The sequence below is a fragment of the Carettochelys insculpta genome, chromosome 1 (genome assembly GCF_033958435.1).
Source record: "Carettochelys insculpta isolate YL-2023 chromosome 1, ASM3395843v1, whole genome shotgun sequence".
NCBI lineage: Eukaryota > Metazoa > Chordata > Testudines > Carettochelyidae > Carettochelys > Carettochelys insculpta.
The window spans coordinates 263,959,060-263,981,025 of NC_134137.1; the positions used below are offsets into that span (position 1 = coordinate 263,959,060).

At 49.0% G+C, this 21,966-nt stretch overlaps 1 protein-coding gene across 1 annotated transcript in view; it reads left to right on the top strand.

Moving 5' to 3' along the window:
• WASHC1 (WASH complex subunit 1) overlaps positions 1–21,966 on the top strand; it is a 67,030-nt gene that overhangs the window by 39,024 nt on the left and 6,040 nt on the right. Inside the window, exons 3-8 of the mRNA XM_075006483.1 lie at positions 10,020–10,131; positions 11,447–11,593; positions 18,626–18,762; positions 18,895–19,030; positions 20,836–21,040; positions 21,714–21,869. Coding sequence (XP_074862584.1) covers positions 10,020–10,131; positions 11,447–11,593; positions 18,626–18,762; positions 18,895–19,030; positions 20,836–21,040; positions 21,714–21,869 — 893 coding nt within the window. The remainder of the gene's footprint in view (positions 1–10,019; positions 10,132–11,446; positions 11,594–18,625; positions 18,763–18,894; positions 19,031–20,835; positions 21,041–21,713; positions 21,870–21,966) is intronic.

Below are 21,966 nucleotides of genomic sequence, written 5' to 3' on the forward strand. Positions count from 1 at the left end.
ATATCCTGACACGCAGGGTCTTTGAGCAACTGGGAGATGATATTTTCTGGTGCTTCTGACCCCACTAATCCTGGAAAACATGCAAAGGGATGTTGAATTTTAAGAACTAATTGGCAGTGGTGATCACAAGATAGTGGTGAAAATCTTTGGCACTGAACAGAAACCCCTAGAAAAATGTTGGCAGAAAAACTTTCGATAACAATGATATGGCAGGGAAGAGTAGAGACAGATTTAGATTGGTACAATGAGTTCTGAGAGCTTGTAGGAGGGGTTAATTACTCCAGTAAGTATGTAGACAGGAGTGAATGTCATCAGGAAGAACAAGGACTTGGATACGATGATGATGGACAATGCTTTGAAAGCCCAGGTAGCCCACTTACTAAGCCTGCTGGCATCCAAACTAGGGGAGAAAAAGACACAATCATTGGCCCTCATTAGAAGGTGGAAGTTGAAAGGACAGAAACAGGAGAGCCTGTTCTGCTAGTGTTTCTCTTATGCAGTGCTGCTTTTATAAGCTTTGTGCTTCTGTAACAGCCTGCTTTGCCTGGGACTGTGCAGGCTGGCTGCTCCCCAGGGCTGGCCCATGGTGGCGAGGGCCTGGCTACCAGCTGCTCCCTACAACTGGGGTTCTTGCTTCCCTCCTGTGGGCATTCTGAGGTCTAACTGTCCCCTGCGCTTGCTGCCTCCTGTGGTCATTAGTGCATATAACTGTCCCTGCTTTCACGCCGCTCCATTTTTGTTTGATAAGAAGCAATTGCATTGCATGCACATCCCATTATCTTGGCACAACCGTATCCTGACCTTGGTTTAAGTTATGATAAGAGGAAGCTGCATAGTAAATATGGTGCATAATATGCATAGCTCTTACTGTTTACGAGGAGTTCTTGAACAAACGCCTTCACAGATGCATGGGGACACAAAAGGACACACAAACTCTCTAAAATATATCCATATAATAGAAGATTTAGCCTGGAAAAGAAGTACTTGTAGGGGAGATGGGGCAGGCATTGCAGTGCACAAATACCTTCTTTAAAAAAAGGTGTGATGGGTCTCAGGCGTAGTCAAACCATTACAAGTAAACTGCATCTGGAAAACATGTGGCCAGCCATGGGAACTTAACCACAAAACGCTCAACTTCAGTACTGGATAGAGCAAGGGGTTGGTACCTGTGAGTCCCTGGGTTCTACTGCTGACTGTCACAGCTTGGCTGTTTGGCTGGTGACATTTAACTCTGTCCCTTTGTGTCCTAGGCAGTGAGGGTTATTTATTATTTGGGAATTGCTTTGAGCTCTTGAGATGAAAAGCACTTGTGTTTAATAATTATTTGAATTTAAAGAAGCCTTTTTCCTTGGAGGGTGATCACCATGTGGTATCCTGTCCCAGGGAGAGGATCCCACAGACTAGAACTTGGAGGTAGGGGAATCTGGTTAGCTACTCTTACGTTTGTACTTGCTTGGAAAAGTTGGCTGCTAGTACAGCGCCTAGCACAATGTGGCTCCTCCAGCTGCTACTCATAAGAAATAATAACCTGTCATGGGATCATAAGATTCTCACCACACTGGATTGGACAATTGGCCCATGAAGCCAGGTTTCTTTTCCAGTTGGAGGAGCTAAATGTGCCAGTGGACTAAACCTAACATGTTTTGTGAGGTAAATATTATCCTTTTTTACATGGGGGAAACGGCACCGAAGAGCCTCATGCCTAAAGTCTTGTTGAGTGTCTGTAGCAGAGCTGGGAATTGAACCGGGGAGTCCTGGTCTCCTTTGACTCCATGAAATGGCCACCTACACTGGATTTTACTTCCTTCTTAGTATGGGAAGCAACTCCCGAGGGTATGCTAGTTGTTATGAAAATACTGGTGGCCTCTCTCCCTAGTCCTTAGCACCACTGCTGAGAAATGTTAAGCCTGATGTAGACTCAATTTAAGGTGCTTATCAAAGGATTCTGATTAATGTGTGCTCAGGATTAATTGACGGTCAAATATGAGATTGGAAAGGAACTTCTCCCAGGATGCATTGGGAAATGCCATTGGAACTCTGATTGCAGTTGTATGTTTACAAAGGCGGATGTACGGTGTTGAGCCCTTGGAGGAAGCCTTGGAAAAGTGTTAGGGGCTGGCTGGAGGCTGCAGGGGGCCTGAGGTGGACTGGCAATAGGACAAAATTGTGGTAGTTTGTGTCTTATTTAGTCTTAATTCACTGTGGTGAAAACACTCTGTGAAATATAAACTTCAAAGACAAAAGGAAATTATTTTTGACAGTGCCTTTTTGTAAAGAAAGAGGAGCTGGCACTTGCCCACCCGCCACCTCCAGCCAACTGCGTGTCTGGGTCTGCCTGCTGCTGGTACCCAGTACTGGCACAAAAGAAGCCCTGATCTTTGAGTATGAAAACATTACTCTGTAGAATGTAATGGGCAGAAGAGTATGCTGCATGTCACCTGACTGTTATGAGCTGCATGAGGTCTGAAACGCAGTTTGGCCTCTAAAGTAGTGGGACTGTGTGCTAACACGTAGACACCTGCAAATCAGGCTCAAGGAGTAATCAAAGTGTGATAAACATTAATTAGGGTAATAACCAGCCCCTTACTGGAGGAAGGAATGCTGATTACGTTATCTCACTTAGAATTTCATTCTGTCAAGGATGGTGTTAGATGACAGTTTCTGATTACACTTACTCAGACATGAAAAAGTACTTTAGAAAGCTGCTTAAATGTGAAGGAGAAAGAGAAGAGAAGGCAAACAAGCTGCATTATTTTTCTTTAACTGAATGATTTAACTTATTTGACTTTATGGTGCAAACATACTCTTATTCACTGCCTTTCAAACTCTGGAGGGGAATTGGTATTTTTAATGGACTCTGAATGCTTCCCTGAACAGCCGTAAATTGTAAATGTCTTTGCAGCTTTTTTCTCTTGCTTGTTCCTCTGCTGTTATGAGAGGAAATGTTGTCTCGTGTGGCAGAGTGATTAGTGGTTAGAGTAGGGTCAGGTGTCCTAGAATCTATCTGGGACTCTGCCATGGATTTCTGCATGACATGGGGTACCTAATCTCTCTTGTTTACCAATCTGTAAAAGGGTGTCCTACGGTTAAGCACATGTCAGTCCCCAAATGTAGAGCCTTGCTCAAACCATTCTAATGCCGTAAGCCAAACTTCAGCGTGACGCGTCCATCATAGCCCGGTTGGAGTCCACAGCAAGGACTCACTCCCCATCTGCCACAGCTGAATCCTTTCCCTCCCCCACCTGCTTGGCCCCCTGCAGCCTCAAACCAGCCCCTGATACTTTTCCAAGTGAAATCCTCTGCATCTGGTGTCTTCCATAGGGGGATGTTACTGTCCTGTTAAAATGGGGTTCCTCACTCACAACTGCTAGAGCTGCCAGCCCTCCAGGGTTGGCCTGGAGTCTCCAGGAATTAGAGGTCAACCTTTGATTAAAAGTTATGTGATTAAATCTCCAACCCTGGGCACTCTGACAAGATGCAGTCCCATTCACGGTACATTGGCCAAGGCAGCAGCATTTTGTTCTCGTTATTTCCTCTCCCAGGTCCTGTACTGCTCCCCTCTTTGCTCTGGCTAACACAGTCCATTCACCCCTCCAGGGTCTCTCCCAGAGTCTTGCAGCTGTTATAAACTTCAGGATGCACTCAGCCAGGAACTACTGCTTCTAACTTCTGCCTCTAACCTGCTCTCCCACTGGGAAGGCTAATTTAAGCAGGGCCTTCCCATTTTATTACCTTATACAAGTTTGTGTTAAATGTTGGAACCCCTAAAAAACCCCAAGGGCTTGTTGCATGTACCTGACAAGGGCATGTAAGGGATTGGATAATCCTGCTAGTATCCCCTTTCTTTTCATGGAGTGCTGTGCGCTGCTCACAGAGTCACTCAATGTGAGGACCCAGTGCTGCAGCTCGAGCTGAGACAGAGCCAGAGGCTGGTTTGCACCTTCTGTAGACAGTACATTTTAGGGAAAAGTCATTTAATACTTCATCTGCTTTATCCTCCTGTGTGCCCCCATTTCTCATTCCATTCTGTAATGTTCTTTCTCCTTGGCTGAGCTGTTCCTTTTGTGCTTCAGATATAAAATTGGAGTTGCTTGGTATTCCAGAGAGATCTGTTCACAGCCTCTTTTTGTATGTCTAATAGTCCTTTAAAGTTGTCTAACTTCCCCTTATTTCTCATCCTCTTCCTGTCTGTGGGTGACCTCCTATCCATTGAATCTGCCCAGGACCTAGATACTGGTTATAAATCAGCCTCCTCTGCCTTGACCTCCATCCCACAGGTAGTTGAACCTAATACAGTTTTTCCTCAAGTTGCTTTACTGTGAGGTGTGCCTTGAAAGTCTTCAGTGCTCCTCTCATCTCCTTTTTAGTTCAAGAGTTGACACTGGGACATGGCTTTTGGAAGCATATTCCTTACCTTTGGTCCATCTTGGATCCGCTCTACTCCCATACAAATCACACAGGCTTTGGCTTCAGGGTCTGTTGGCTTATGGTTGGCCTGTCCAGTGACACTTTCGTAGATCGTAGGATTTTTGCCAGTGCTGGATTAGACTGTTGGTCCCATTGAGTCTAATGTCCAGCCAGTAGCAGTGGCTACAGACCATCAGTGGGGTGAGGAAGAGGGCAGTTGCCAGCAGGCCCAGTGTTTCAAAGGGGCCTGAACCTTCGGCAACCACCGCTGCTACATCAACAGCAGGAGAGTCCAGAGCTCCAGGCCCCTTTGAAGTGCTGTGGCAATGCTGGGCTGGCTGTGTGCAGCTGAGAAAGAGTGTACATATACATTTTATCTGAATGACACTACATGCTGCCATCTAAACTTCCAGTCCAACCCAACCCAGCAAGAGGATTTGTACAGAAATGTCCTCAAATCACTTTCAGAGTAAAGATATGAAAAGAGTGAACAAGCACATGAGACATTGATCCACAAGCTGATGATGTTGCCAATTCAGCCAGACCTGCTGATGCAGCAAAAGGGAAGACTGCAACATCCCAGTCTCCAGTCACTGCACCTCACAGCGTGGATGCTCCATGGCTGAGGGACCAGGAGCTGGCCTGTTCGGATCCCATAGATGACATATTGTTAAATACTAGGAAACCCTCCATATAGGTGATTTATTTGGCTAAGTGGAAAAGGTTTTCGGTGTGGGTGCCTCACAGAGGGCTATCTCCCTTGCCAGCCCCATCCCAGTGATTTTAGATTACCTGTGGGGTCTGGTACAGGAGGGCTTGTCCCTCTCCTCGGTTAGGGTGCACTTAGCTTCTATCTCAGCCTTTCACCCGGGTCATTGAACGTCTTCTGTGTTCTCAGACACTGTAGTCAAAAGTTTTCTGAAAGGTTTAGAAAGAATCAAGCCCCAGGTTTGGGCACCACTGTCCCCATGGGATCTCAGTGTGGTGTTAGCTAAGCTTATGGGGGCCCCCTTTGGACCCCTGGCTCCCTGCTGTTTGAGTTACAAAACAGTGGTTTTGGTGGCAGAGGAGGGTATCTGTCTTGTGGGCACTTTCAGTGGCCCCCTTGTACACAGTGTTTCACAAGGATAAGGTTAGGCTGAGACCTCACCCCCTGTTTTTGCCTAAGATGGTCTCCATGTTTCATATTAACCAAGACATTTCCCCACTGATATTTTACCCAAAGCCCCATGCCTCCCCGAGGGAGCAGTGTTTACACACCTTGGATGTTAGAAGGGGGCTGGCCTTCTGTATGGATAGGGCTAGGCCCTTTGGAACAACGCAGCAACTTGATGCGGTAGTTGCGGATTTCCTCCTGGATAGTGATGTGTATCAAGGAGTGTTACAAGCTTGTGAGGTCCCTCCCCCACCGGTTAGGGCACACCCCACGAGAGCACAGGCGTCGTTTGTGGCGTATTTGGCGCAGGTGCCTATCCAGGACATCTGTAGGGCGGCCACCTGGTCCTCAGTTCATATATTTACAGCACATTACGCTTTGACACAGCATGCTTGGGAAGATGCTGTGGTGGGCAGGACTGTCCTGCAGTCTACTGGGGACTCCGACCCCACTTCCTAGGCATTGGCTTGTATATACTCAACTTGGAATGGACATGAACAGCACATCTCAAAGAACACCAGTTACAGAACAGGTATCTGTCTTTTCTTCTTCGAGTGACTGCTCATGTCCATTCCAAAACCCTCCCGCTGTCCCCACTGTCGGAGTAGCTGGCAAGAAGGAACTGAGCCAGGTGGGTCAGGCAGTGCATATATTGGTTGCCATATTGGTGCCACTCCATGGGGTGCTGCACTGACCTTATGGCTACTGACTAGGGCAAAAAACTTCTGGTGACTGGCTGTGTGCCAGCACACACCCAACTTGGAATGGACATGAGCAACACATCTCAAACACCAGCTACAGAACAGACGACAGTTTTTGGGTGTGGAAGGGTGGTTACTCTGGTTTGAACTAGGGTCTGCACTTAAATGTGGGCGATACTGTCCCTTCTTGCCCTGCGTTTGCAGGCTGCGTGAGAAGACTAATAGAGCTGTTGCAGCCAGCCTGTTCCTCTGCCAAGCTCCAATGTCACATTGAAACCACGAAGGGAACATCTTGGGCAAAAAGGAGCACTGAGAGCAAGGTTACCACCAGACAGCCATGACTGATACAATCAGCACAATCATTTAGGTATTAATAGCAGTATGCTGTTTAGGGTTCAGGCAGTGCCTTTTATTGACCTGTACCAGTCCCAAACCACCATCTACTTGGAATAAAATAAAACCTTATGCTTTCCCCTCCATTTTAGGCAAAATCTTAATTTAAGCAGCTCTCTGAGCTTTGCCCCCAGAGATCAATGGAAGAGCTCTCCATGGCATCAGATGGCCTGTCTTTTCGCAAACCAGTGGCTGCCTGCTGGAAGTGAGCTCTCGTATTACTGCAATCAAGTACTGAAGCATCCAGAGGGCTCTTTAATGGGAGTCTTTCCTTCACGTGTGTTTCAGTGAATAGCTGTACAGTGCAGTCTGTCTTACGGAGAACCCTGAGCTTTTGGAAGACCTACGCATGTCAGGGTAACTTGAAATTTCAGCTCAGAACCTTGTAGCATAATGTAACTTTTAGGTCTTGACACATGTTGGGAATTCGCTGGATTAGTTGGATTGAGGCGATTTAATCATTTTTTATACTTCACTTGCTCAGCAACAAACAGATTAATTCCTAAGGATTGTATGCGCTGCTCCTGAGATAGATGCCTGTGGCCATGCCACTGCAGGCTAAGCTTTTATCAGATCTGCCAAACTCAGCAGGATTAGGCCTGGTAAATCCTGGGATGGGAGATCACAAAGGAAAACGCAAAGTGCTTCAGGGAATTCGGGGGATTCAGTATAGCATACTCTGATATCTGAGTTCGTATTCAATAGCTTCCCCAGATGAAGGCTTGCAGCTGTCTCAAGGTGCTGTCTTTTAGTGGGATTTGAGGCAGAGGTCCTGGTAACTTGTGATCATGATTTTAAAAAAAAACTAAACTCCATATTTCCTTTGCCTGTAGCTTTCATCTTCACTTCCTGCGCCAGTTGTGTAGTAGCTGCAATATATATTCCATCTAGAGGTGGCTACATTTCAGTGATTCCTGTATAAGTAGGGCTCGTAAACTGCTTTGGATAAGAGGTGCTGTCTTCTCATCTGTCGTCCCTTCTCCCTGACCGCAGCTTTGTACACGGCTTACTTGGGAGAGAAATATAGCCACTGTCTCTGTTGTGCCAACAGAAAATAAATGGTGACATGAACATCATAAAGCACTTCTTGGAGCTGTTACTGCCATGATGCTGGGGTGCAGGCCAGGAAAGGAACAGAGCTAAGGGAATCTCCATTCCTGTGAAACATGGTGAGGTGGAAAATCTGTGTCTGTAACATGCAAACCATTGAGGAAGGAACCTGCTTCCCACTGTCTAAATGTTTTAAAAGGCCTGGCAAGGGGAGGAGCTGGCTGTCCCATGGAGTTAGTAATGGTTATGGAGACATGAAATCATTTCTGTCAAATGACCAGGGTATCTGTCTAAGCCATGTGCTTTTCAGGCATCTGATGGTGCTGCCCGAGGTTCATGTAGAAGGGCCCTAGCTAACTTGGCTCTCATCTGCGTAGTATCTGAGCCCCTCGTAGTCTTCAATGCATTTATCCTTGCAACAGCCCTGTGAGGTAGGGAAGTGCTGTCAGCCCCATTCTACATGGAGGAATGGCAAACGCAGGCTAAGTGACTTGCCTTAAGGTATGGAGGGAGTGTTTGGCAGAGCAGAAATTGAACCCACCTCTTTGGAGTCAAAGTCCACATCCAGCATCTTAACCTGAAGGTTCTCCTTCCCTTGCCTGCTTTCTGTGCTATTGACTAGCAGGAGGGGGATGCGCTAGGGCTTCCTTTCATCCCCAGTTGCTTCCCATGTCTCTTCCTCCAGTCTCCATCCCCTGTTGAAAGTGAGGAGGAGAGTGAGGGATGGAAAGCAGGTGATAAGGAGAAGTGGGAGGATGGAGAGGGAAGAAGAGGAAGATGGAGTGAGGGAGACTATCGGACATGAAGAGAAGAGGCTCGCTGTGGGTCTGAAACATTCATTCTGCACACAGATAGGGACAAATCAGCACAGCATCTGAGAGAACTTGTGCCTCCGCAGCCTATCAGGATTCTGTGAGGGAGCTAGCAGAAGAGTGACTCGAGGAGAATCAATACATTATATTTGAACTTTCAAAAAGCCTTTGACGAAGTTTCTCTCAAGAGGCTGTGAAGGAGGCTAAGCAGCCTCAGGTGAAAGACAGTCACGTCATGGATTTTAGACTGGTGAGAATGGAAAGCAGAGCAGATCTAAACGGTCAGTTTTCAGCATCAAAGGAGGTTAACAGCTAGGTACCTCCCTGGATCCACACTAGAAGCAATGTTAATACTCTTATTAAGGATCTGAAAGCGGCAAACAGTGGGATGGCAAAATTTGCCAGTGATACAAATGTTGAAGATAGTAAAGACTAGGGGGGATTGCGAGGCACTTCTGAAGGCTGTGTCAAAGCTAGGCAATTGGCTATCACTGACAAACGACATTCAGTGAAGACAAATGCTTGGTAATGTACACTCGAGGGAGCAACTTGAACTACGCAGGGAAACCATCAATGTATATATAAACTGGTAATGCTCAGTAGAGCGAAAAGGGATGGGTGGGAAGGGAATGAATCCATCCACTGGATGTGTGCCATAAAGCCGCTACACAGACACCAGAATTGCCAATCTGAAATGAGCTTGTCAGTTTCAGTCCTGTTCCTACTGGTCAGTTGACTCTTTTATACTGTAAGACTTTTGGGACAGGAACGGTATTGCTTTTATAATGTACAGTGCTGAGCACACTGGTGCTGACCAATAAATAGTGCCTAGCTCCTATACGGTGCTTTTCATCCCTAGATCTCAGACCACTTTGCTACTGATCATCTTTTTAACGCACTTGAAAGCCCCTAACGAAGCCCTGTAAGAGCTAGGAGGTGGTACACAGATTCCAAAGGAGGTTGGTACACTTATCCCCATGTTACAGAGGGGCAAACCGAGGCATGGAGGCATATAGTACTGCTAACATCCCAAAGGGCACCCAGAAGGCCAGTGGCAGACCTGGAACTAGAATCCAGGTCTTGGGAGTCCCAGTCCAAGCTGTAGATACACTGTGCTGTGCCATTGTTAAAATCCTTTGTTAAAGGATTTTAATCATTAAAAACCACTCAGTAATTGGTACCAAGGGGACCTCTTGATGACAGTCTCAGGAGAGGCCTAGGATTCACAGGTTCATTGTTCCTTCATCCCCCTGGCCTTTTTCCATTTGGGTCAGCAGTGAGGGGGAGGGCTGCCGTGTATATATGTGTTTGCAGGAAAAAGGAGGGGCTGTCTCTACCGCTCTCAGGCCACCATGTTTCACCAACTCTGTGCTTACTCTGCCACAAAGTGCAACCTGCCAAGAGCCAAGTCTTTTGGCATGAGCACGTGGGGGTACTTGCTTTTGCTGAAGAGTCTCTGGATCCTAGATTCTTACTTTAGGGAATGTGTTTCCCCCTCAGAATCTCCCAGCGGGTGGAGGCCAACCGGACGCAGCTGCAGGCAATCGGAGAGAGAGTCTCACTCGCTCAGGCTAAGATTGAGAAGATAAAAGGCAGCAAGAAGGCAATTAAGGTAGCAGAAGCTTTTCACTTTCACCTTTTGTAGGCTGCACAGACTCCCCTCTAGATCTCTTCCCCCTCGCTTCCCAGTCTGTGGATGTGAATTCACTAGAAGTGAATGGCAGTAATATATAATATATGGAGATACACACCTCATAGAGCTGGAAGGGACCTTGAAAGGTCATTGAGTCCAGTTCCCTGCCCTCTTGGCAGGGCCAAGCACCATCCCTTTTTTAATCTATCTGCCCCAGATCCCTAAATGGTCCCCTCAAGGACTGAATGCACAACCCTGGGTTTAGCAGGCCAGTGCTCAAACCACTGAGCTATCTCTCCGCACACCATCTTGGCAGGTCTGACTATTGAATAAGAGCTATGATTTGAACTCCCTTCCTGGCTTGCCCTCCCCTTCATGTGGTAATTCTGGTTTTCAATCAGGGCCAAGAATTGTACGAATTTCCGGCCCAGATTTCTGGCACGAGTTTCTCTGGAAATGGTCACCCCCTCCTCCTCCGCTCCCCTTGCACTCAATATCCCATTTTGCTGAACAATCTAGGAGATGCTTTGGTTAGCAAGAGTTGCATCTTTAACACCTTACAGTGCGTCCATCCACTTGGGATCTGCTGTTGTAGCATCTCATATTCAACCCCTGATAACCCTGGGATACAATTAGATCTGTGTGGAAAATCTTTGCCCGTGTCCTCTCTGGGTCTAGCATCTGGCTCTGGAGTTTGCATGTGCCTTCCAGTCTTTGGAAGCCAGGGCAGCCCTCTCCCTCTGCCCTGTCAGTGCATCACCTTACACCTGTAGAAGTTCTGTCATTCATGCTAATGTATCAGAGGGGTGGCTGTGTTTTGTTTTCGCAAAAACAATGAGAAGTCCTGTGGCACCTTATAGACTAACAGATGTGTCTGAGCATAAGCTTTCATGGGCAAAGACCCGCTTCGTCAGATGCATGGTAATGTAGAGCACCAGTACACACACAGCTGGCTCCTGCTGCCTGATGCAGATAACATACACCTGGGGTTCTGTAGCTGAAAAGCAAGGCTGTCTGTGTCACTTGGCAGCCTGCGGCACAGCCTGTGCCCTTAGAATCATAGGGCTGGAAGGGACCTCAGGAGGTCGTTGAGTCCAGCCCACAAACCACAAGCACTGAGCTCATCAGGGATTTGGACCCAGGACCTCTCTCACCCACAGGGAGAATCATATTCCTAGACCAATGAGCCAGACGTGCCCTTGTTGCTGTCCCAGCTCCCAAGTCCATTGTGCTGGTTGTTTCTGAGGGACAGGTTTGCTTTGCTAAGAGTTTTAGTTTCTTCCTCTCGTGGTAGGTGTTTTCCAGTGCCAAGTATCCTGCCCCAGAGCGGCTGCAGGAGTACAGCTCCATTTTTGCTGGTGCAGAGGATCCAGCCACACACAAATGGCCACGGCACAAGATTCAGAGCAAACACAGACTGCTGGATGAGAAATCCCTGCAGGTAAGGGAGTTGAGGGGTGAGGCCCCTTGGCTGAGTGCGTATGGAGATGGAAGGGGTGAGGGCAGGAGAGGACTGTGTTACTAGGGACTGAAGGTATGTGGGAGGGAGGGACAGGGCCTTTGGGGGATGAGCATAGGCAACGGCTCTGGTCTGTTTTCCACTTGACTTGACAAGACATGTGGTAGGATTATGTCAGTGGAGACTTTCCTGGCCCCTGGGTGATTATTGGCTGGGTGTGCTGTGCATGGGAGGCTGTTGGGTGCCCTCTCTGGTTTCTGGCACTCTTCGTACAGCCCATCTCTATTCACCTTGCCACCTTTGTTTCCACTGGCTGTTTCCTGCAGTAGTGGTGGCAGTGGTGGCTGATTTTCATAATGGTATTTCGTTGTGTGACACAGGGCAGGCGGCAGCCAGCGTGGTTGCAGCCTGTATGGGCTGCTGGGATCAGGGGACCTTTCAGGAATAGTTTGCCAGATTATAATTTCTTACACAGTACTTGTGTGATGGGAAGGAGGGAAGTGTAAAGTAAGTGTGGGGGTGTGAGTGGGTGGGTGGAGGTGCTCCCTGGTGATTCTGAAGCTGTCTGAGCTAGACTAGCCCAAGCAGAGGAAGAATAACACTGTGCTGCTCTGAGGAGATGGCTAATGCATGGTGCTGGGAATTGTGACTGGAGCATCTCTCTGCAGAGTAGGGATTAGCCCAGCAACTCCCTTTCTAGAGTGACCATTCACATGTTCCCAGGATACTGGCCATTTTAATACTTTGGGTAATAGTGCAGGCTCACCCCCGTCTGCGTGACCTTGCCATGAAGGAGATGCCATTTTGCAGAGTGATCTCCTGTGCACTCGAAGTCAGATTAGTGGGGTGTGGTGGCGCCTTTTTCATTATGGTGTCTTGTCCCACAGCAGACATAACTGCTTTTGTCTCAGTACCACATGAGGAACAAAGCTTCGCAGGACTGTCTGCTTTAAAGCCAGGCTGATATGTCTCTTCCCTTCCCCTGGGAAGTACTTCCCTTTTCCTTCTCTTCCTCATGTGTGTCAGCCCAAAAATGAAACTGTCCTTGAGTAATTCAGTGCTATCAACTTTCCTGAGAGTAAAAGGAGATGAAGCCTCTTCCAGCGAAGCAGCAGGAATATATATCTGCTGACTGGGCCCAGGCTGGGCTTGAGCCTCCCTTGTGGTGGCTTCAGCGTTGCTGTTATGTGGAAGGGGCTGATGGTCACTCAGCAGAGACTGCTGTGAATCCTGCTGAGTGGAGGTCAGAGCCTGCTGAGAAACAGCATCTCAGCAAGAGAGGTGCAGGGCTTCCTCCCTCCCTCCCTTCTACAGCTAACAGGGCAGCTGCCAATCTGTCTCCCTGGCCTGGGCAGTGTCTCTCTGGTTTGGGAATGACAATCCTATTGGTAATAGACACAAGCCACCTAGTCCCAAGGATTTATTTCCATGTACAGTAAACCCTCGATTTAAGGGACCCTGATATAAAGGACGCTGTCTCCCAGCCCACCCCCCAAATAAATGCAGAGACTCACCAGAGCTGCCACCAAGGCTAGAGGAGCTGCTGGAACCACCAGGGCTGGAGGAGGCAATGCAGGGGCTGTGGTGGGGCGCAGGAGCTCTCCTCCCCCAGCCCTGGGTGTGTGGAGCAGGTCGGCGCTGAGCAGCAGCCATGGTGTCGGAGGCTGCTGCCCACTGGCAGGCTGGGGGAGGCCACGCTCTACCTTTGCATGGGTGGCTTGGAGCCAGGGCCTGAAGGAGCTGCAGCACCGAGAGCTGCGGGAGGGGGAAGGAGCCAGGCCGGCATTCAGCTCCTCTCCTGGCAATTGGGAGAGGGAGATGGAGGCGTGAGGGGAAGAGTGGGGCAGGAGGGGGGAAGGGAAGAGGACAGGAGCAAGTGAAGGGCTGGGAAGATCAGCGCCCTGTGCAGTACAACCATTCCGATATAATGGACTTTCGGCGTTAACGGACACCCCTTCCCCCACTAGCCCCTTAAATGGAGGGTTTACTGTACATTGTATCGGTGTCAGCTGACACAGCGGCTTCATCAGTCTGCCCTGTCTCTCCGAACCGTCTGCAGCGCTCTCCTTTCCCACCTCTGCTGCTGCTCTCCCTCCAGTCTCCTACACTGCATCTCCCTAGTATTTCCTAGGACCAACCCCCCCAGTGCATGTGCCTGCACATTACGCTCCTGTGGTGCCCCCCAGCCCTCTGCACTTAGCTACCTCCAGCTCCCCGGCCTTGCACCAGCCTCAGTGACTCGAACCCTCTGAACTGCTGGCTCCTGCCCACTCATCCACTTCAGGGCCCCCTGCCCTGGTTTGGTCTACAGCCTCCTCCCGGTGGAGCGGCCTGGAGGGGGTTGGGCTGTGTTGCCAGGTGGCTGCTGGTTCATTAATGACAGGAGGGGTCTGGGTGAAGTGGCAGCTGGCGCTTGTGTCAGGCTCAGTGTTGTCAGAGTGCTGAGCTCATTCCAGGGCCCAGCTTGTTGGTGGCTGTTTTGCAGCTGGGCAGAGAGGCGCTGGGAATAATAACATGTGACAGAGGAAGGTCTCCTGTGTTATTTATCCCCTCAGTTATTCCAGGCTTTCAGCGGCGGCCTTCTTACCCGTTGTCCTAGCTGACGAGGCCCCTTCCTACGTGCTGAGAGCAACTGGTGGGGCCTGCTCTGACTGGGCTGAGGCACGAGCAGAGGGCTGCATCTTTCACCGTGTTGCAGGAAAGCCCCGGATGGCTTTGGTCCTGTCGCTGTCACCAAACGTATTTGTTGTTTGTGTTGCTGAGGCCCTGGGGCGCTCCAGTCACGGACCAGACCACCACTGTGCTAGACGCTGCACAGACAGAGTGCAAAGAAAGGGTGGGCCCCAAGGAGCTGACTATAGAAGTATAGGACAAGAGGCAAAACACAGCTACTGACCGGGAGTACAAGGACTCAGTGAGGCTGTACTGGGCAGCACGACAGCCTGGGGTTTTGCTATGATGCCTACAGAAATGATGGCTCGGCTGTGGGTATGCAAAGGAGAGTTTGGCGGAGGGATTTGAAGGTGGACAATGAGGTAGTTTGGCAGATGTTTATGGGGGCACCTACAATCACATGGCACAGTGTGGCACAAGGCATGCAGGTGCTTGTTTGAAGATTTAACTACATATTGATCCTCTCTAGTCCGGTGCTCTCGGTTTACAGTCCAGTTAGTGTGAGGCTGGCAGGGTCCCCACCTGGCTCCACGTAGCTACTTGCAAGGCGTGACATGCCCCTGCTGCTCCTAGGCAGAGGCATGGCCACGTGGGGTTTGATGCGCAGGAGAGGATGCGTGGCTGGGGGACAGGGTACGTGGCACAGGCTCTGGCACAGAGTTTGGGTACAGGAGGGTTTTAAGGTATAGGAAGATTCGGGTATGCAGGATCCAGGAGGTGCTCACCTTGGTTGCCCTCAAGCAGACCTGTCCCTGCTGCCCCTGGTGGAGGTGCTCTGTGAGTTGCCACTGACCACAGGTACTGCCCTGAGTTCCCGTTGGCCATGCCCTGCACCCAAACTCCCTCCTGCTGTGGTAACTGGGATTTTTCATTTACCAGCACCCCAATTTCCCCAACATGCTGGATAAAAAGTTTTACCATATTTGAACTGTTGGCTACTTAGAATAAATTGAAAGACCATACACTTGGGGGCCTTAACCCTACCGTGTCCTGAGCTGTCTGTTCTGCTAAGGAGTTAATGCCCTAGATTCCCATTGTTTTCAGTGAGTTAATTATGCTGGCCATACTGCAGGATTAGGCCTTTTAAAACACAAGATTTTATTTGTCTATGATGTGGTGCCACCTGTAGAAATCACAGTTGCAGGATGTTACTGAGGTAGATATTTTAAATTTCAGAACAGGATTAGATCTGTGTATAAAAGTGTCATTTGCAGTTACTTTAATTAGTACAAAAATTACAAGGATTATATAAAGCCTCATACTTCAGGGTAATAGTCATGCTTTGTACTTTTTATAAATGCCTTAGAAGGATTAGACTTTTTAATAAGTAAATGTGGGTAATGATTGATTTCTCACTCTGTCCAAAACGTGATACACTCACTTCCAGTGCTAATTGAAATTTGCAAAGAGCACAACTTTTAAAAAATACATTGCTTGAAGGCTTAGTGTATGCGTGTGAGCCGTTTTAGTGAAGACATCAGCATTCCATGATGCTTAAAAATTAAACATTAGGAAATGAATATTAATGATCAAATGGAACTTTATTTCTGAATCTTGGTTGAATCTCTACTTGTCCAGTCAGTGAAGGACAATTTATGAATGCATCTGGCTACTTGGTTGATGTACAAATCACTTCTGGTTTGAGAATTAATCTTTTCAACCCTGTGAGACAAGGGCTATGCTCATTTTACAGATAGGAGAAACTGATGGGCTAAGTGAACTAGCCAAGCTAGAAGCATATGTGGAACACAAGTTCCTACATGTGCTCAGTCAAGTAGACCTGTGGCCTCTTAAGCTAGTTAGCGGTTGAGGCCAGGAAGCAATCTTTTTACTCTCCTCTGTGCTAAGGTGTGTGATATGCAGGAGCTCATCCTAAATTCAGAGTTTATATATTGTACAGGACCCTATGCACAGTATGGGGACTGTACATCTTTCCCACAGCAGCAGGCATTTGCTGCTGCTGGGGCTAGATGGCCCATGGTTCTGATCTGGGGTGGCAAGTCACATGTTGTTTAAAAAGCTAAGCACTTCAGATGGAATAACTCCCTTTCTGAAGGCGTTCCATGCATTATGTATGAAGCTGTAGCACTGAGAGAGAGGAGATTTTTGGTTCACTAGCATTGAAAAGTCCTGCAAATTGCCTGGGCTTCATAAAACCGGCTGCCTCTCACGCTCCCTCCACTGTCCCTCCCACACCTGCCCTGTTAGCTGCTGCTGGCGTGCTTGCCTTTCTCTCTCCCCACCTGGGGCGGGGGCAGCTCAGTAGGAGAGCTGAATTGGCAGGTCAGTCACGGAGGGAGGTGCTACAGATACTGATGGAGGAGCACTGATTGTGCAGACCTGCACAATCACGCCAGCACTGGCCCTGCTTAGCAGGAGGCATTGCATGGAATAGGGCAGGTTCAAGAAAGGGCTGTGGGACTCAGTGCTTGGAGGTGTGTGCCACAGAAATTCAGGTCCAGGTGGTATTTATGTACATCTCCAATGCACTGCAGGTGTTACTCTTCTGAAACATGACCATGTGTGTTGGTAGGCAGAGCTGGTGTCCTGCCTGCTGTGAACAAGGGCAACCTAGCAGAGTGGCTGTGCAGAACAGCAGCAGTAGCATGTGGCTGATGGAGAGGGCCATGAGTTCCCAGTCTCATGGAAGGTGGGTGAAGCTGCTGCTTGGGAAGGCAAACTCCCCTGACCCATGGCCCCGCCCCTTCCCACTGTCTCCCTCTTCCTTGCCCCGTTTTGCTCCCCTTCCAGCCAAACCCTTGTACCCAAAAACAGCAGATGACATTTTTGGGGAAAAATGCTCTTCTAAAATTTCTTTCTAAAGAAGATGGAACATGTTCACCACTGCATGCCAGATTGGGAAGACTGGATATACGGAAGGTACCTAGGTGAAAGCACTAAATTTGGGAATACAAATGTTAGTCACAGCTTTTCTTTTTAATACACCCTGAGGCTTATCAGAGATTTACTTGCAAAAACTTAGTAGTAAGGGCCAGTCATCTGACCTGCAGAATAAAACATTAAATATTAGGAAATGTGTGATACACCTCTTCTCTGTTTTGCATTTTCTTAAATGATACATCTAAGCTGATTTTATATTTTAAATATATTCTTAACCTTCATAATGTACTCATTCCCGATTACTGCATACCTAACACACTGAAACAGATATTATTTTAAATTAACCAGTCAGAGCTGTTTAGTGTGTTCATAACAAAGTTTATTGCTTTTAGAAAAAGGGAACATGTATATTGTGTGGTCTTTGTAACAACAGACTGGTTTATGAAATTTCACTGTATGTTTGTATTAACTATACATTTCTAAAGATTTTAGGCATAGCAATGGATTGTATATCTTAGTAAGGCACTGATTTTTGCAGGAGGGTTTTCTTCAAACCAGTTCCTCAAATAGTCAGAAGTAAAGAAAGGGAAATGCATTTGTTCAGCTAGCTGAAAGAAATGGAATGTTGTTCCTTTAACAGCTCTCTTGACAGAGCATGAAATGAGAGCAGGAATGGACAGAAAGTTTGGATGCATGTGTTTGAACTACAGTAATTAAAATAAAAATGTGTGCTCGTACATTATGAATGAAGCTGTAGCACTGAGAGAGAGGAGATTGGTTCACTGGCGTTTGGTGGTTTTTTGAAGAATTTATTTAAAAAGCGACTGGGGCCCCTGCTCACTCTGCTTGCAAATCCCCCTCTCTTCCCAGGAGGTCTGGGAGCCACGTGGCCAGCCTTCTGAGGGCCTCCCCCACCCCGTCTCCTCTCCCTGCCTCTATCCTCCAGGCAGCAGACGTGTTTGTGTGATGACATCGTTCTGTCACCTGGGAGGAAAAATTTTTATATGTCTGTAAAGAGATGCCTGAAGACACAAACATTTAAGGCTAAACTCAAACATTCAAATTGTGCATCTAAGTATCTATGCCAGGGTTTCTAGAGAGGTGCTCTTATAATCTTCACCAACAAATTTGTGAAATATTTAAAGCAAATTTTAAACTAAGGTCCTGTAAACATAATAATGCACAATTTTTGCCAGTAAACTCAGAAACTGATGGTATATATTCCTCCTGGTTGGCACAGGCCTGTTACATGGCATCATTGTACTCAGTGGATCTTTCACAGGTTTCCTGTTCCACTCGTAGATCTGGCAAGCTGGAAAAGTTTTTGCTTGTAAGTTGATAGGTCCACTCTGGGAGAAGATTCACCAGGCTCTCTCAGCAACAGGTGCCTGTGGGAGCCTACAGGAATGGTCAGAACAGGGATCAGAAAGTGGCCATGTTGAGCACTAAGACCCGCCTCTTACACCCACTGCCCATGGCCACCTGTTTATTTCCTTGCAGGAGAAGCTCAAGTACTTCCCAGTGTGTGTGAGCACAAAAGTTCATCAGGAGGATGATGCAGAAGAAGGGCTTGGCAGTCTCCCCAGGAACATCAGCTCCCTGAGCTCCCTGCTGCTGTTCAACACCACTGAGAACCTGTGAGTGCTGGAGCAGCACTGAGCAGCTCTGCTGACACCACCTGGCCTCTGAAGGGCTGTCTCCCCACCCCACCCTGCATCCAATCTGAGCAGGTGCTCTCGCAGCAGGGGGCTGATGGCTTGTTTCCACAGGTATAAGAAGTATGTCTTCCTGGATCCTCTGGCAGGAGCAGTGACCAAGACCCATGTCACTCTGGCAACAGACACTGAGGAGAAGCTTTTCGATGCACCCCTCTCTATCACCAAAAGGGGGCAGCTGGACCGGCAGGTGAGATGCACTGGCAAGGCAAGGGGGCTGGACTTGCCAAGCAAATAGTGCTGTCCACAGCACAGCATCTAGGAAGCTGAGTTTTATAGTTGCGGGAGTTGGCAGGGCAATGGCCCAGAGGGGAGATCTGGGACGATGGGCCGTGGGGCTTTTCACCTGGCTCAGTAACCTTGCTGGCTTTGATGTCTGTAGTCCTTGCTGGGCTCCGTGGATACACCTGAGTTGTTTCTCTGTCGAGCTTTGGAGGGTTGGGTAGTGACAGCACTTATGTGGCCTCCTCTAGTGCAGGGCTAGTGCCCTCTGATATTGCATCCCACCCTCCTGAACCCGCCTGCTCAGAGCCAGAGTTGCAGAAGGGGGTTTTGGCAGGAGAGAAGCAGCAGCTATTTGAGTCCCTCTTTCTGGTCCAAGGGTTTGGTGTTAGGAGGGCGGTTTCCCCAGCCCTCAGGTGGAAAGTGGCTGCAGCACAATGCTTGGGAACTTCCAAAGGATCACTAGGCTCTTAAAACTGTAATGGCCATTCAGATATCCTGCATTTCACCCCGTTGTGAAAGCCTGACTGGGCTGTTAGCTCTGTGATAGGAAGCGCATGTGGCATGGCAGGAGACAGAGCTGTTAGCTGGAGGAGGTGATCACAGAACTGGTGCATTGTCCTGGATTTCAGATAATGCCTGCAAACTAGTTCTTTATTCCTCTCATGAGGAGCAATCCCTGAGCAGGGCTACATTCAGTCCAAGTGTGGAGAAAAGTCTAGCCACAGAGAGCAGCCTGTGCCAGCTGACAGTAAACTGAAGTGCCCCATAATGGTGGGGCTGAGCTGCTTTTGTCCCCGGTGTGTCAGAGAATGGGAGGGAAAGGCAGCGAAGTGGCCTCTTCTGCCGCTGAGAGGGTAGCGAGTCTCCAGGGGACATCCCTTGGCAGATGGGGCTGCTGTTTGACTCTCATCTGGCATCTGAAGCAAAGGGAAGCTGCCAAGGAAGTGGTAAGAATTGTGCTACACCCTTCTTTTGGAGCATGGAGGAGGAAAGGAAGTGGATTAACGTTGTCCTGTGTGGGTTCTTACCGTAGAACAAAAACGAACATAAAGCCTAGTCTTCCCTGGCTGCTTCGGAGGGTTTCTGGGAAGTTTACTGTGAGCTCTGGAGGCCCTTGTTGAAGAGGTTGGAGTATTAAATCTTCCACTCAAATTTCCCATATGTAGAATGCATGATAGTCCCTGGAGCTTGAGTGGAAGCAAAATTAACTATGCAGTTGAAGAACACCCTTTCCATGCTGCACTCAGCTTCACACTTAGGCCTTGCCGTGCCATTGTTTCAGCTTCTCCAGTTGCCCATTGTCATCTAGCCTGAACAGGACCAGAATTTCTGATGGAAATAACCCTCTGAAGGGACAGACACCACCCACCAGGTTATGTTTAGCACCCACATTCTACACTGGGCTAACACCAGGTACACTGTTGTCCCAGAGCACAGGCTCTAGCCACACCAGCTGATTGTCTGGGTAGTCTGCTGAGGATCTGCCAGGAACATGTGCACGGCAAAGAAAAGACCCTGGTGCAGAGTCTCAGAGCCCAAGTTAACTGATTTGGCTTGTAGGGTTTGGGCTGCAGAGCTAAAAGTAGCAGCACAGATGTTGAAGCGCAGGTTGGGGCCTGGGTTCTGATGCCTGGTGATGCCACCAGCACAGCTGACTGCAGCCCACATGCCACTGCCTGCAGGCTGCGTCCCTTCCATCTGTTACTGGCTTCCCTAAGGGAAACCGTCTCCGGATGTCCAGCTGTTACCCTGTATGGATCTGTCTTTCAGGTAGCTGAAAATTACTTCTACGTCCCGGATCTGGGTCAGGTGCCCGAAATAGATGTGCCGTCCTACCTGCCAGACCTGCCGGGCATCGCTGATGACCTCACATACAGTGCAGACCTGGGGCCCGGCATCGCACCTTCAGCACCCAGCAGCGTCATCCCAGAGCTGCCCACCTTCAACACTGAGAGCACGGAGAACTTCAGGCCAGGTATTTCAGCTCCCGTTGGGGCTCATCAGGGCAGGTGGAGAGAGGGCCCCAAGGACAAGGTGGAGATGGATAATGAGGGAAAGGTGTTGTGAGTAAAGAAGTATTTTCAGCTGTAGAGTTGCCTAGTGGCTCTGACTCATCCCTGGACCCTAGCAGGGACCTGGGAAAAGCCTCTTGTTAGAAGCCCCATCAGGATTAAAGCTCAAGGAGCCCGTGTCTTCCCTGGCCAACTTCACGTGGTTGGGCCAAATCTAGCCCCTTTCCCTACCCAAACAGTGCGTTGTGCCCCCTGCTGCCCAGCTTGTGGCATAAAATGGCAGCGTCTCCTCCTGCCCAGCTGCAGGGAGGGGGAGGCTTACACACACTTGTGTTTTTGCTGGCAGCCAACGTCAGCCTTGTAGTTGTGATGAGAAACTGCTAGTCGGCACTGCCCTGGTTACACGTGGCAAACGGGGAAGTCCCTGATGCTGTGGGCTAATGATGGGGCTCTGATCCCTGTCCCACTCTATAGCAGCATGGCCAGTGCTGCCCCTTTCCCGCGCTAAGTGCTGAGGGTTGTTCACGGCGGTGCTGTTGCGTGAGAAGGCTCTGAGCAGCTGCGCGCTGGGGAGATAGTGTCTTAGCAGCTCATCTTCCTCGGGTACTCTTCACACTCTTCCCTTTGACCTTTCAGAACTTCAGAACGGTGTGCTGGGGCCCCCGCCCCCACCCCCACCTTCACCACCCCCACCTCCCATGGTATCAGCTAGTGCTCCTCCGCCCCCGCCCCTGCCGGCCTCCCTTTCCAAAGAGCCAGCCAGCCCGGAGAGCAGCAGTGCCGTCTCTGCAGGTAAGGACTGAGCTCTTGCGCTGGCTTGTTAGCTGATGGAATCTAATCTAACAACTTGGCTTCACCTCTTTGCCCTCGGCTGGCTCTTCCAATGGCT